Source organism: Malania oleifera, chromosome 1 (genome assembly GCF_029873635.1).
Source record: "Malania oleifera isolate guangnan ecotype guangnan chromosome 1, ASM2987363v1, whole genome shotgun sequence".
Lineage (NCBI taxonomy): Eukaryota > Viridiplantae > Streptophyta > Magnoliopsida > Santalales > Ximeniaceae > Malania > Malania oleifera.
The window spans coordinates 126,436,182-126,453,112 of NC_080417.1; the positions used below are offsets into that span (position 1 = coordinate 126,436,182).

General features: G+C 37.2%; 1 protein-coding gene across 1 annotated transcript; it reads left to right on the forward strand.

Moving 5' to 3' along the window:
- The first annotated feature begins 12,399 nt into the window (after positions 1-12,399).
- LOC131157152 (protein SRG1) lies at positions 12,400-16,672 on the forward strand. Its single transcript, XM_058111073.1, has 4 exons — positions 12,400-12,894; positions 13,543-13,790; positions 13,879-14,203; positions 16,243-16,672. The coding sequence occupies exons 1-4, from the start codon at positions 12,643-12,645 to the stop codon at positions 16,483-16,485; spliced, it is 1,068 nt and encodes a 355-aa protein (XP_057967056.1). The 5' UTR covers positions 12,400-12,642; the 3' UTR covers positions 16,486-16,672.
- Positions 16,673-16,931: the final 259 nt, after the last annotated feature.

Here is a 16,931-nt window from a genome sequence, read left to right on the forward strand (position 1 = left end):
CCTTTAGCACAATTAAGACATCAAATCAAGACTCACAATTTAAATGCAAACATGAATTCAACGGAAATTTAAAAAAACGTAAACAATAACGGAACACAATAAAAACACAACCTTTACTAATCATAGACCCTAACTAAATCGAATTTCGACAAAAAAAAAATATCTAAATTTAATTAAGAATGCTAAATTAAAATAACTATCAATTAGATAAACAAAGAGATTAATTTAACAATAATGAAATACCCAACATTACTCAACTTAAACAAAAAGAAAGAAAACTCCAATAACATTAAAAAAAACTAAACTTTCTTCAATATTCCAAGATTCAAAGAAAAGTAAACAAAAGAAAGAAAGAAAGGAAAAGAGAGAGAGAGAGAAACAAATCCACGGAGCCGTGAAGTTGCTGCTGTGCTGGAGAAGTTGCTGCTGCGCTTTGGTGGTCCTGCTATGGAGTCGGCTAGTGTTTGCTGTGCTTGGGGACTGCTGAAGATGGTGGAGGAGGCTGGCCGTATTGCAAGAGGGCAGAGGATGCCAAGAGAAACAGAGGAAATGGGGAGAGTGAGGGAGGAAAGACAAAGGGAAGGAAGAGAGACAAGGGGAGAGAAGCAGAATTGAAAAGAACAAAAAAAACAAACTAAAGAAGAAGAAGAAGAAGAAGAAGAAGAAGGAGAAGAGGATAATGGGGAGCCATGGGGGCTGCCTACGCAGGAAGAGAAAGAGAAGGGTTAAATAGGATAGAGGGGGAAAGCCCTAGACCCGAATAGGAAACCCGAATTGCTATATTTTTTTATTTTTTTTATTCTCTGTTCATCGCAAATCTGACTCTTCTGAAGCCCGTTTCTTACAAAACTCAAAACATAAAAGTTGTAGATGATCCTTTGTTCTTTCTCTAGAAATTTGAATTGTCTCGATCGGAGCTCGTACGAAAAAGTTATGTATAAAATACGAACAGTCAGATCCTTTGTTGGTTTTGATTCTCGGGAATTTTCCTGCGACAAAAAATTACCAAAACTTCATAAATAGTGCAATAAAGTTCAAGAATGATGATTTTGGCATTTTATTAAAATATTGGACAATTTTAGATATTTAATTAAAAATATAAACGGTAAAGCCCGGGTTAAGCGTCCAATTACGCAGTTTTGACGCGTAATCACACCCTCCAACTAACGTTTTGCTAGTCTCTAGCAAATGACGTGAATGAATTTCAGGGCGGTGCCTACAACTACAAACTCCAATAATCATGAAATCAATGCACATGCGACACTATTATACCACTTCACATACAAACATAACTGAATTTCACACAAGTTCGTTCATGTTCAATGCACACGACTCCAAAGCACGTCGCTCATGCAAGTTTCATCATTTATATGTCATTTAAGAGAAATATACTCACATGAAGTTAATCAGAGGTACATTCAGAGTTAATGCAATCATATAAGTTCGAGTATAAATAGGTAAACTCTCGAAGTGTGTGTGATGTGCGTGACTCAGTACACCTAGGATACCAATGGACACCTACAGAACGGTCACTTTAACTCGGCCTAAGTGGTATACTCTCAAAAACACTCAAAGAAAATGGGTTCACTCATCAAATGTGAGGAGGAGTGTCGCGATCAAACATCCCATATATTAAAAGGAACAAAGCTAAGTATATGGAGTGGACTAGTTTGGAAAGGATCTAGCCTATCTATGAGGTGTCGGAGCATCTTCTCACCTACTCGCCATATCCAACTGAGACCACCCTAGATCAACTTACTCACAAACTTGTCGTGAATACATCTGAGGCATTAATCGGTTGAAGAATCTTCATACGTAGAAAATATGTGTCGTCCTTGACTTTTTGTGATATGTATTTGGGCCAGCATTGACATTTCATTTCATACGCATGTATATTGCTTGTTCTTTTTTCTGCTCATTCTTTATTTTCTGACTTTTCTTGATCAATAAGGACAATATTAACACTTCTTTTGTAATTTTCATACCATCAATGGGAATTGAGCTCGAATAGGGGTCCATGAATTCAGTTTATCTCTAGGGGTGGCTCAGCCTTCACATTTTGAGTAGGCTACAAGACCTAGGTTTCTATCTCCCCACTAGGTGTCACCTCTAGGCTAGCAAATCAAAAATAAAGACTAGTGTACAAGGAATCATCCAGAAAAAAAGAATTGAGTTCTATGAACTCTGATTTGATATTAACGCTCAAAAGGATGATAAATAGCTCAAGGATATCTCACAAGGTGTCATAGTCGCCACGGATATTCTCTTAATGCTCACAGGAAACCCTAAGTGCAATGAATCACATGAATGTGTTTATTCAGCCTCGTGAGATGCCGTGTAAATACAGGAAATTATATAGTCAAATTAACATAAATGTACTACCAATCGATTCTTCATGGAGTCATAAGATCATATAAAGAGAAAACTATGCATGATTGACTCAAGTGTGTCATTCTTAAGTTATACGCAAGTATGCAAAAGGTATGAGTCAGTGTTAAGCATGGCATAATGCAATGTAATCCTTCAGTGCTCCTCCTTTCTTTCTCTCTTTCTTTTTGATTTTTATTTTTTTTTTTTTATTTTTTTGAAATATAAAACCCGGTACGTGTACGTGCACAGTGTTACATACGAATGCTCATCCCTCCCAACTAAAATGGAACATTGTCCTCAATGTGAAAGCATAGGGGAAATAGAAAGGACTGTGCATGGGAAAAGTAAAGCGTACCTGAGTGGCGAAATAACAAAAATTAAACTACGAGAAAATGGTCCTGAAAACTAACTAAAAATCAAATAAGATAAAATAAAAGGAAAATACGGAAAAGAAAAACATCACAATTGTCTGGCGGAGGCTCTGGAGGAATTTTGTCTAGTGGCCGCAGGTCTATAAATTGCAATGGCGGTTCTCCAAATTTGAGCCGCCACAATCGATCATTCTTCATACCTGCACGAAAATCAACCTTAGATAAATTAATATGTGTCAAAATACCAAACAACTTGTGTGCAGGTCGACCCTCGTGTGTGGATAAGAAAGGGTCTTTATTCAACATTGTGTCCAGGAAATGTACTTCTTTACGAACTAACGGTTGAGAGAAAGTGATCGAAATAATTACCTGCAATTCTTTAGAAGCATTAACATTAAAGGTTTTACCTGGTTCTTTGAAAATTATATGCTCACCAGACTGGTCACCCTCTTTATCGGGTGTACATATCATCATACCACTACAAGAGTCTGCCTCCACACTAGGCTCCTTAACATCTTATTCAGGTGGGAGTGACGGTTTCACGATTTCTGAGCTCGGAGTATGAGGTACCACAGGTTGGTACTCTGTATGAGTGTCAGTATCCTCATCAACTAACTGTTCCGCTTTTGGGTTCACTTCCTCTGATTTTTCTTCGAATTCATCTACTTCAGCCGTAACTTTCGGTTCTAAGACAGCTGTTTGCCGGGCGATGAGCATCTCAGGTTGGGGAAATTCTTTCTCGTTTCTTGAAGTAGTGGTGGTCTCTGCTGTCTCAAGAGAAACATCATGTATTTGTTGGTGTGGTTGTTGGTACTCTTGAGAACTAGGCTGAAGTTCTGCGAGTGTTTCCTCGTTTTCTAAGATGTCCAACTGTGTGCTTATCGCATTAATGGTATCCCGCAATTCATTATTATGATCAACTTGAGTTTGCATGAATTGCTGGAGCATGTTCGCCATTTGTGTTATGCTATCCTCCAGAAATTCTGACGGCGTACAGCTCGGAGAGATCTGTTGTGGCTGATACTGAGGCAGAGGGTTGTTTGGGTAGTTTGGTGGTTCATATGCATCACCACCACTAATTGTACTGATAGGGTGTGCAGGCATGGGTGCCTAAATGTATCGTGTGTTGCACTGTGGGACATTGTCAGCTAAGTAATCAAAGAATGATAATACCTGATCTGGATCCTCGCTGATGGGCTCTCCATTAGACATAGTCTGGACAAAACACTTGCAATTAGGGGTAAGAGCACTATAAAAATAATCAGCTAACCTCCATGAGTCAAACCCGTGATGTGGACAAGTGCGTAGTAAATCCTTGAATCGCTCCCAGCAAGCCCAAAATGTCTCGTCATCCTGCTGCACAAAATTAAGAATTTGTTCCTGCAAAAATTGAGTTCTCTGTGAGGGACAAAATACATGCAGGAATTCACGTTCCATATCAGACCAATTAGTGATAGAATGAGGTCTCATAGAATGAAACAAAATTAGTGCCCTATCCTGCAAAGTAGCAAGAAATAAATTCAGTCTAGTAGATTCGTCAGTTTTAGCATGAGAGAAAAACATGTTGCAGGTTAATTCAAACTCTGTTAAGTGCTGATATGGGCACTCAGATTCCATCCCGTAAAACTCGGGTAGCAATGACGTCCTCCCGCGCTGCATCATGAAATTAAGCTCGTCATAAGGCAAAACAGTGGAAGAGGATGCAGTGGCATATTCAAGCTGCAAAAAGTCCATTATCGTGCGCAGTGCATATGCAGCCATTTTTCAAAACTCGATTTTTTTTTCTTTTTTTGTTTTCTACTTTTTTTTTATTTTTCTTAAAACTAATAAAAATGACGGGAAAAACGCAAAATTGAGACCAAGAACGACATTCTCCGGCAACGGCGCCAAAAACTTGACTCACTCGAAAAATGAGCAACTCGAAAGTTATCCCAAGTATAGGAGTTCTATCGTGTAATATTAAGCCCAAGGGCTAGATCGTCTCCTTAGGGAATGTGTTTTAATCTCAGATTTTACTTTCTTCCAATCGAAATTAAAAAGGTACTAAACTCAGTTCAGATTCGGGTTTTCAAGATTGTGGAGACTTAAATGAAAACACAAATTAAAGTCCTAAAACTATCACGCATGGAATTAAATAACAATAATGAAAACCCTAGTCTACTTAAGGAAACACTAGATCATACTAACTAAAAATGGAAACTTTAAACATGGAATTAAAATAACAATAATGAAAACCCTAGTCTACTTAAGGAAATACTGGAACACGCGTTAATTAAAAATAGCAACCTAGAACATGGAATTAAAAACACACAATGGAAACTAAACTAGACACATACTAAAAAAAAATCGAACCTACTAAAAATCGAACCTTTAGCACAATTAAGACATCAAATCAAGACTCACAATTTAAATGCAAACATGAATTCAACGGAAATTTAAAAAAACGTAAACAATAACGGAACACAATAAAAACACAACCTTTACTAATCATAGACCCTAACTAAATCGAATTTCGACAAAAAAAAAATATCTAAATTTAATTAAGAATGCTAAATTAAAATAACTATCAATTAGATAAACAAAGAGATTAATTTAACAATAATGAAATACCCAACATTACTCAACTTAAACAAAAAGAAAGAAAACTCCAATAACATTAAAAAAAACTAAACTTTCTTCAATATTCCAAGATTCAAAGAAAAGTAAATAAAAGAAAGAAAGAAAGGAAAAGAGAGAGAGAGAAACAAATCCACGGAGCCGTGAAGTTGCTGCTGTGCTGGAGAAGTTGCTGCTGCGCTTTGGTGGTCCTGCTATGGAGTCAGCTAGTGTTCTGCTGTGCTTGGGGACTGCTGAAGATGGTGGAGGAGGCTGGCCGTATTGCAAGAGGGCAGAGGATGCCAAAAGAAACATAGGAAAGGGGGAGAGTGAGGGAGGAAAGACAAAGGGAAGGAAGAGAGACAAGGGGAGAGAAGCATAATTGAAAAGAACAAAAAAAACAAACTAAAGAAGAAGAAGAAGAAGAAGAAGAAGAAGAAGAAGAAGAAGAAGAAGAAGAAGAAGAAGAAGAAGGAGAAGAGGATAATGGGGAGCCATGGGGGCTGCCTACGCAGGAAGAGAAAGAGAAGGGGTAAATAGGATAGAGGGGGAAAGCCCTAGACCCGAATAGGAAACCCGAATTGCTATATTTTTTCATTTTTTTTATTCTCTGTTCATCGCAAATCTGACTCTTATGGAGCCTGTATCTCACAAAACTCAAAACACAAAAGTTGTAGATGATCCTTTCCTCTTTCTCTATAAATTTGAATTGTCTCAATCGGAACTTGGACGAAAAGGTTATGCATAAAATACGAACAGGTGTCGGTTTTGATTCTCGGGAATTTTCCTGCGACAAAAAATTACCAAAACTTCATAAATAGTACAATAAAGTTCAAGAATGATGATTTTGACATTTTATTAAAATATTGGATAATTTTAGATATTTAATTAAAAATATAAATGGTAAAGCCCGGGTTAAGCGTCCAATTACGCAGTTTTGACGCGTAATCATCACCCCAGGAAAATCACACAAACCACCACAGAAGTCCTGCATCTAGGCTACAAAATCAGACCTCAAATTCCTTTATCCTATACTCTGGTATTATTACTGCTACATTTTAGAGTCTACAGAACCTAGTATCCTAGGCTCTGATACCAAACTATAACGACCTGCTTATATACTCACATAATATAAGTAAAATAAATAAAACAGTCAACCCAAACCCGTGGGTAACAAGGACACCTGTCATTCACAGCGAAAACTTAAGCAGCAGTAAATATAAATCACATTCTCAAAACCATTGAATACATAATACCAAAGTCTACTATAATCCTATGATACTATGTTTATATACAATCTCCAAAAATACCAAAATAAGCCTAGGATCTTACACAAAAATCTCTTGATCCTATATTAAAACTTACCCTTCTAGCAGGGAAGCTCAACTCACTTAGCAGCGGCCCTGACTCGCTGATCTCTTTGGGTTTCCTGAAAATCATTTAATGTTCAGGGGGAGACACTTCTTAGTAAGAGAAAATAAACTAAATACAGTTGTGTGACAATATGAATATTTAATGATAATATAGATATATTGTACAATCTTCATACCAGAGAACATTCATCATTTAATAAATGCAAAATGAATACTTTCATATTTCTAATAAATCATACTAATCATGAAATGTCCGTTATAGCTGATAATACTAAAAACATACTCAGGATAAATAGCTAGCTGATGTCATGTATTACCCCCCATGATGGGTTGTGTAGCCCGAAGGCGGGACTCGACAATGGCTAGCAGACCACTATAAAGTCAAAAATGTCTGTAAGTACAATGGGTCCGCCACACCCTGGTCCGGACTGCCATGTGGACGTCTACACTCTACACTGAAAGCCACATCGACCATCCATCTCCCACCCCCTCGTGGGGTGGTTAGCACCAATCTGATCATAGATATCTGATCTATAAGCTATGATACTGTACTCCTAAACTGAACTAAACTAACATCTGGATTCTTAGAACATATAATACATGATTATATAGCATTTAACATAAATGAATTGATAGCATTTTCTATAATTTCATAAATACGGCCTTGTGCTGAACATTTCATAAATACGGCCTCGTGCCGAACATTTAAAAAATACGGCCTCGCACCAAAATCATACATAAAGCACGACCTCACGCCGGCTATCAATCACGGCCTTGTGCCGAATATCTCATACATATAATTCTGAATAATAAATCAATTATCATGTATTTTCAACATCATTTTGTACTGTATTATTTCATATTCCTGAAAACATGCTTCATTTATAACATTGTCATATCATAATACTTTTCACATAAAGGAATATTCATGTCACACATTTGCTGTATAAAACCTTACATTATATTCTAAAATCATAATTTCTGGCATCTTATACATATATATACATTTCAACATAATAGCATTATTTTCCCAAATGAGCATTTCCTTCGTAATATACAAATATAATACATGTTTTCCTGAAAATTAATTTGATAATATATAATAATAATTTGCATGGAAAATAACTGCTTTAGTTTATTCCCTTGCCTAGTAGTTAAAAGAAACCCCCTAATTTCACTTGTCTTGCATCCATAGGGTTCCCCGTTCAATACCCTAAATTCAACAATCCCCAGAACTAAACTTCAATATTTTCATATGAATATCGTTTCCAATAACCATGAAAAGACCAAATTCAGCATAAAAGTCCTTACCTCAACTCAGGGATGAATTTCAACAGAGTTCCACTGACGATCCGCTCCGGCAGATATGCAGAAAACTTCTCCAAGAGCATCGTGGTGGCTTCAAATCCTCGAACCGACAGAAATTCGGTTCAAAATCGAAGAGAGAAGGGAGGGAAATAGAAGGGAGGAGAGATAGAGAGAGAGAGAGAGAGAGAGAGAGAGAGAGAGAGAGAGTTCTGTGCCGAAAATTAAGCTTAAAAATTAAGTTTTGGCTATTTATAATGCGGGATTCGTCAACGACCCACATCACCTCATCGACGAGTCCTGTAGAAAGTTCGTCGACGAACCTGTACCTTTGTCAACGAATTTCAGACTTCCCAAAGATCCTCTCTCGATATCTTCTCATCGACGAGACAGGACCTCATCGACAAGATCTTGTAGAACCCTTGCTGACGAAACCCTTGTGTTTGTCGAAAAGGCTTGGAAAAATTTCTTGGATTACACCCCAAAGTGCAACGTCGTCGACGAAGTCGGCTGCCTCTTTCTTTTACTGTTTTCATTTTCCTCTCTCTTATTATTTAAATACCATTATTCCTCGGGTCATTACACTAGCTGCTCAAATCTATCAAGGATCGACGGCCCATGTACCAAGAGAGGATCGTGGAGCACCCGAGAGTGTTCTAGGAGGCTTAAAGGAGAGAGAGAGATGAGAAAGAAAGAGAGCCTCCAAACCCTAACTTTTAGAGAGAGAGAGAGAGAGAGAGAGAGAGAGAGAGAGAGAGAGTGGGTGAGTTAGAAACAAAAAATAAAACATAACAACTTAACTTATGGACTCTATCCCCATATGAAATCGTCGACGATTTTCCTGTGCTTGATGAAACGATTGACAATTTGGCACTTAAACGCTCTTGGTAGTTTGCCTTGTAGGAAAATTGTCGATGGTTTTTCTGAGTCCCTCCAAACCATCAATGGTTTGGTCCTAGCCAAACTATTTTCCTTCCTTTTTCTTATTTTTCCTTTCCTTTATTTATTTCCCTTTTCTTTTATTTATTTTTCTTTTATTTTCTGAGTTTTGGTCTTTGCAATCTCCCCCTTTTATAAAAATTTTGTCATCGAAATTTTCTAACCAATTATTTTACCTAACTCTAAAATTACCTAACCATCCTCATACCACAAATTTCAATATATTCCACAGATATACATAAATACGTCACTTTAAATCACATCCTCAATTTAAACATCAAACACCCAACTTGACCTCAAACCGTCAAATCACAACACCTAAATTATCAAAATTCTTTTTCAGAGGCTTATCCCCATAAATCAACCATCCTAACATTCGAGTTCTAATTTCAAGTTCCAATCTCTCTGCTCAGAAACATCACCGTCGATAGATTTACCATGATTTTCTGAAACTGTCGACTGATTCATAAAGTCACAGAAGTTCATCAAGAGATTTTTCCCTCAAAGCTACGTGACACAACTCAAAATTCCTAACAGCATCTTAATCTACCCATTCCTACCCTTATCCTAACTCAGACCTATACTCTAGTATTAATCTGCCCTAGAGTCTGCAAAACCTAACAACCTAAAGCTTATATACCACTTGTAATGCCCCCGAACCCTCCAAGTGGGGGCCAAGATGTTATGAGACCGTCCATACATCTCTGATACCACACTTAACATACACGCAACGAAAATTATTAAACATCCTCAATTAAAACACCAGAGTTCTATACTATACATCCCAAAGAGTGTATCCATTCACTTTATATTACATAACTAGGAATTAAATCTAACTTTTAAATACTTCATATCTTACAACCACTCATAATTACCAAAATCTAGACCCTACCCTCGAGCTGGCTAAGCTCAATCGCTAGAGGGTCTTGAAAAATAAGTTTTATATTGGGGTGAGACACTTCTCAGTAAGGATGGAATAAATTATAATAGTGTGTGGCAAATAAGTATTAGTGTACACAAAATATAGTCGTTTCTTAATCAAAATCAACTGAAAAGACACATGCAGACTGCACTCATACATACACAACCATTATTTATAAGCGAGAGCTCCCGAGGATTGGGGAGATTACACGCCCATACATGTAACGCCCCTTTGCTCTAATACCATTTGTAACTTGCCCTTTTTGATTTGGGTGTGGCTACAACTGATACTTATCAGGGCAGTGACCTTACTTAGTAAGTCATCGGGTGGAGAGTTTTACTTCGCCATAATCATTAATGCATTTTAACTTCACACACATGTACTCACACACATTCAACACCAATTATACCCCAGAGATCCACGTATACACGTATCATTCATCATAACAGAACACGCCAATATTCACAACACATTCAATTCACATGCGCGTACTCAAGTCCATAGTAAACAATACACAAATACTTCACTTCTACATTTCACTTTTTGTGGTTCTCAGGACATCCCTCCCCATCATTCCCTCTACGTACTAAGCATCCTTCCCCATTGTTCTCAGAACGTACTTCACTTCAGACATGCTACACTTTCACATTGACCTATTCGTGGTAAATTAATAAAACAAATTTTTGCCTTACTACATTTTACCCCATTTATATAAATGACAATATAACGACCTCCTCAAGTCTTGCCAACGTTATATTGTTAATTATACGAATAACCACACAATCACCCAAATACACAAGCTTAGATACCACAGTGACTCACAACCAGTTTATTATAAAGAATTAATCTCATGCCACACAGTTTGGATGTCAACCATACTGATATATACTATTAATAAATAATATATCCTACTCACATTGGTTTTTTCCCAAATATGAATTATAATCAAAACCATCGTTTTCAAATGCCTAATCCATTTAGAAAAATCATACATATATACACATACTCATATACTCGAATTTAACCGGTTAAAACTTAATAAAAAGCTGGTATAATTTATTCCTCTTACTTGTTCCTCAAAATTCTGCCTAAAACTTTCCAAAAAACCTCAAACCCTAGCTTCTCAAATCTATTGAGGATCGACAACCCACGTATAGGGAGAGGATCATGGAGCACCCAAGAGTGTTCTAGGAGTCTTAGAGGAGAGAGAGAGAGATGAGAGTGAAAGAGAGCCTCAAAACCCTAACTTTTAGAGAAAGTGTGGGTGAGTTAGAAATGAAAAAGAAAAAATAACAACTTAACTTATGGACTCAGCCCCCGCACGTAAATGTTGACTGTTTTTCTATGCTTGAAGAAACCGTCGATAGTTTGACACTTAAACGCTCTCGGTTGTTTCCCCTACAGGAAAACCGTCGACGGTTTTTCTGAGTCCCTCTGAACCGTCGACGGTTTTGTCCTGGCCAAACCCTTTTCCTTCCTTTTTCTTATTTTTTATTTCCTTTATTTATTCCCCCCCCCCCCCCATTTTTTTTTTTTTTAATTTTCTGGGTTCGGGTCATTACAAGACAACTGATATACCTCAAAATATCTTCAAAACTATACTTAAAACCAATATAATAATGATCTTCAATGATGCTAGATTAATCAACCATTACTAACACAATAATTCAACACAGTAAGTCTCTTTAATAATGCTAGATTAATCAACCCTCACCAACACACTAATTCAACACAATAACTCTTTTCAATAATGTTGGATTAATCAACCCTCACCAGAACAATAATGATCATCAATAATTGATCAACCTCCACCACTATAAAAAGGGACTAGGAGAAGAGGTAAGCATCTCATTCATGCTCACTCTTTCTACTGTTGCAATTCATATCCTCTCAATAGTCCCTTAGGCATCAGAGTGATCCCCCAGAGGACACCTCGTGTCCTCCTAGCCATCCTTACTTTCTCTCTCTCAAGTGGTCGTGGTCAAGGAACGTCTCCATAGATCGTTCAATTTTCAAACAGCAATAATTATTATTTTTAATTTAAAGTTCAGTATGCAATTGGATGGAGAATGTTAATTAATGCAATAAGGGTGTTTGGTTCCTAGTGTTTTAATATTTTTCAACATTCTCATTGTTACGAAAATTGGCTCAGAAAATAAATAATATTTCTGGTAGGATCGAAATTTGGATCGGGTTAAGTATGATCCCGAAAAATTAATGGTAAAAAAGAAATAAATGAAATAGCATGCACAAGACACAAAAGATTTATGTGGTTCGGTAGTGTGCCTATTCCACGTGTGAAAACGGATCAGAAGTGTTCACTAAAAAAATAGGAGTACAAAATATTGACAGCTCACACTATCGAATCCAAAATATAAATACACCTAATAATCCTCACAGGATATACACAAAATTGGATATATATATATATATATATAAATCTCTCAATTTTTCTATTTTGGGATGGAGCTCACAGCCGAGCACGCATGGCCTTATATAGGCAATCAAAGTGGCGCAAAGAGTCAAAGCCGTGTATGAAGCTAGTTGAATGGCGGCTGCGGGAAAAATAATTTATCATGTTTCCCTCGTGCTCACATCCGCCCACATGATCCAACACTCATAAATATGATAGTCACCTTGTTCCCCCAGTTGCTTTGAAATTGGGCTAACAATATCATATCTTCTTAAAAATAAATGGTTCACACAAAATACAATAAGCGATAAGAAGGATCAACAAGAGCTGCATTTCCCCATTGCATACAGAATTATGGAGCCGGCTGAATCAGATGGGCAGGTGAGTTGGGGATCCCTTCTTGTGCCTTGTGTCCAGGAGTTGGCTAAGGAGTCAAGTGTCACTGTTCCACCCCGATACATCCGTCATGAGCAGGAGCAAGCTATCAAATGGGATCCCTCTCATGAAGTCCCAGTCATCGACATGCAATGCTTGTTATCTGAAGAATCCATGGATTCTGAACTGGGCAGGCTTCACTGTGCCTCCAAAGAATGGGGTTTCTTCCAGGTACTACCCCTACAATTCATAACTCCTCCATTAGTGCTCGTGTATCTATTAAGAACCTTGAAATCTTATGCATTTCATACGCTGCCAGTTTTTAAGATCTGAGGGAATTGGCTTGGAGTCAGTCTGTTCAACCTCATCGTCCTGTTTGATAAAATGGAACCTTCTTTCTTTGTTTTTCCTCTTTTTATAATCAACATTTTTGCCCAATATTTCCCTTTCAATGCCATCCCATATTGTGCCACACTGCTACAAAAGTTATGTTAAAACTCAAGTTTTGGTATCCTTTGGACCAAAAGGCGTTAATCCCCCCAGGGACTTGGCTTTGTGATTTGTTTCACCAGATAGTTTCTTAGATTATGTAGATTAGATAAAGGCTCATTATCAACCAACTGACGAGTCAAGATCAAGTGAGTAAACAATAAAAATGATTCAATGATTCATGGCCCCGTGAAGTATTAGGGCCTTGGATGTGGAATCTGGTGGGATTCCAAACATGGCACTATTAATGCAAAGATTTATGATTTGCAAATTGACAAAGTGCAAAATCATGATGTCTTAGACTATAATTACTTTCCAAAGATGTTATTATTTGCAAGATCACAAGGCCTGGTTTGTTTCTAAATTATAAGCATGATAAATTTATCACAGCTGGTAAACCATGGGGTGAGCTCTTCATTGCTGGAGAACTTGAAGACACAAATATTGGACTTCTTCAACATCTCAATGGAAGAGAAGAAGAAGTTTTGGCAGAAACCAGAAGATATAGACGGATTTGGACAAGTTCACGTTGTATCTGAGGAGCAGAAGCTAGATTGGGGTGACATGTTCTACATTAAGACACTCCCTGTCAATATGAGGAAACCCCATTTATTTCCCAAGCTCCCCCTACCATTTAGGTAGTTGCTGTGTTTTGGTTATTTGCTTATTTGCATGCTTGAGCAAATGCAACCATTAGTGCTTGTCCTAAACATGTTTCTGATTCAGGGACACCTTGGAACATTACTCATCAGAAGTGAAAAATCTAGCCATGTTTATCCTGGCACAGATGGCAAAAGCTCTAAAGATGGGATCAGAGGAAATGAAAGAATTGTTTGAAGATGGTGGCCAATCAATGAGAATGAACTATTACCCACCATGTCCGCAACCGGAGCAAGTGAATGGAATTAGCCCCCATTCGGATGCGACTGGTCTGACCATTCTCCTGCAGCTAAATGAAGTAGAAGGTCTTCAGATTAGGAAAGACGGCATGTGGGTTCCTCTGAAGCCTGTCTCGGGCGCCTTCATTGTCAACATTGGAGACGTCTTAGAGGTAATTTTATTTGGAGTAGACCCTAAAGACACCCTTGCTTTTCAAATTTGAAACAATCATTACTGACACTACAAGGTTGGGGAAGAAAGCCTCTTCCACATGACAACAAAATATCCACATACATTGGAAACCCAAAAATGGAAGACTCCCATACGAAAAAACCACAGTAGTAAAACCCAAGTAAAAACATGAGACAACCCAGAAAACCATTTACAATCCAAAGAACCAATTCACATAATTCCCAACAAAAAAAAAAACAATCCCCGGAGGCAATTTAGCAAATGCATGCCGAGAATCTCCCAAAAAAAAGCCTTCCAATTGGCAAATGCTTAGGTAAATTAAAAAGAGCCCAACCAATAATAAACAACACTTTTTGGGCCTTCCAGAGACGCAAGGCAAACCGGCAACCAACACAATAAAGGGGCAGTAATCTGCTTGGATCAGTACTATGTATGAAATTCAATTGGCAACCTGCTTGCGCATACATTTTGCCAAAATCACCACCACGCACACCCTACAATGACATAACTATTCCTTTACATGGTAAAGTTCCTAACACTCAGAACCAGGATATCCAAAAAATAAATCCCGACTACCCTCAGATCTCCCTTTAACATTCCTAGATACCCCCATGGTCTTAAATTTCCAGGAAATTGTCAAAATTTCCGTCAAAATTTTCTATTTTCGTCGCCCATGAAATTGAAATGGCAATCGATTTCTGTATTGCATAATTTCCATTGAAATCTCAATAAATCATCCAAAATTTATCGAAATCTCGAAATTTTAGTGAAACTTGTCGAAATTTTAACTATACGATGAAATTTCGTCAGAATTCAAATGAGAATTTTAGGAGTGAAGTGAAATTTCTATCCTAATTTATTTTATAGAAAGAAAATATTATTACAATTGCTTTTGAAATTAAATGAAAAGATAAACTTGCAACAACATTTTATTTAACCATTCATGTCTAAATTATCATTATTTGTATAATAATAATATTTAAATGATTTATAAATTTCTTTTGTATTAACTGAATATGTTTAATGTATATTATCTTACAAATATATTTGATACACATACTATTTTACAACTTTTTCACTTCATGCAAAGCATAAATGTATTTAATTTGTAATATATTAGTCCTAAAACTTATATTATTATGTTTATTGATCATTTCTAAAGTTTCATAAAAAATTTCATATTTTAATAAGAATTTTCCTTATTTTTTCAAATCAAAGTCGAAATCAAAATTTTGGTACTTTCTGGAGCTTCGAAATTCGAGTCGAGTCAAAATTGAAATTTAAGACCTTGGATACCCCACAATGAAAATATTAAACCTGCACCCTGACACCCCCCAAAAATCCTTCCCCGCTTGCTAACCCACTCTCACCCATTGTCCCGCATGAAAAAGGTTATTAGGTTATGCTACCTAACCATGTTAAAATTTAGGCATCCAATCAGATATTGGGATTGTGGGAAACCAAACTTAATAATTTCTCCCCTAGAAAAGAGTGAAGGCCACCGGACAAGATCTGATCTTACCCCAACACCCTCCATAACTAACCTCAACTAAATCTCTCCCTCCCCGAAACTTCCAATGCCCTAAAAAAAGCCCACCGCCAGCGTACCCCAGTCACTCGTTTCCAGCCAATCAGTGCTACAGCAGAATGACACTTTCTTCTCAATGACACGACAGAGTTCTCCAATGGTGGAGACAAAGCCCGAATAACTGGTTGCTAAAAATTCTTGAAGGTAAGGCCAAACATTGTGGTTTTCCTTTTTCTTTCAATAAAGAACTGCCATAGCAAAGGAATGTCTTGTGAATTGCAACTTCTGCAGACGAATGAATCAATTTATATCGATTTGCATGTGAATCAATTGATTCAGGTACTTCCTCAATTCTTTTATGCAATTTGACCCATTTTGGGTTGAATTGATTCAAATCATATAATTATAAAAACTATGTTTTTAGCCCCTCTCCTTCCTAAACTATAGATTCATGAACTATTAGCGATTTTTGTGTCTGTATGCAATGGCAGATTGTGACCAATGGAGAATATCATAGCATTGAGCATCGAGTAGTGGTAAACTCTACAAAAGAAAGGCTCTCCATAGCCACGGTTCTTAATCCAAGAATTGAGGGTGAAATAGGACCATCACCCAGCCTGATTACTGAACAGACGCCAGCGCAGTTTAAGAGAGTGGGAGTTCGCAATTACTATGACGGCGTCTTTGCTCGCAAGCTTTGTGGAAAAACTAACCTTGATGCCATGCGAATATGAAATGTTGAAGGCCAAAAAATTAGTTGATAAATGCTGTAAGAATGTAATAATAGTTGGTCGTAAGAGAAAAATTATTCTTCTAAAACCAAATGAGTGATGCAGCATTTCATGACAAAATGAAGTGGATTCTATTGTAATGAGCAGAATATTACTGATTAATGAATAAAACTATTATCTTACAGAACTATAATGTTTTGTTATCTAATTAGGTTAACATTGCTTCCCTATGGGACACATCATGGTTATCAGAACCCCAATCTCGATCGTGCGATCGTAAGCTCCTAGGATCCAAACTTGCTTAATTGATCCGGATCTTAAGTAGAATATTGGTAGCATCTTGGTAGGATCCTATCTAGATCATAGGATTGCGATCCTACCGATCCTACTTGTTCAATAGAATATGGATTTTTTCTAAGGTTTCTGAAGAAAAAAGCCCGGCATATATT

Coding starts and splice junctions, on each gene's coding strand:
- LOC131157152 (XM_058111073.1), top strand. CDS start 12,643: ATGGAGCCGGCTGAATCAGATGGGCAGGTGAGTTGGGGATCCCTTCTT. Junction 12,895..13,542: donor AAGAATGGGGTTTCTTCCAG/GTACTACCCCTA, acceptor AATTTATCACAG/CTGGTAAACCATGGGGTGAG. Junction 13,791..13,878: donor AAGCTCCCCCTACCATTTAG/GTAGTTGCTGTG, acceptor TTTCTGATTCAG/GGACACCTTGGAACATTACT.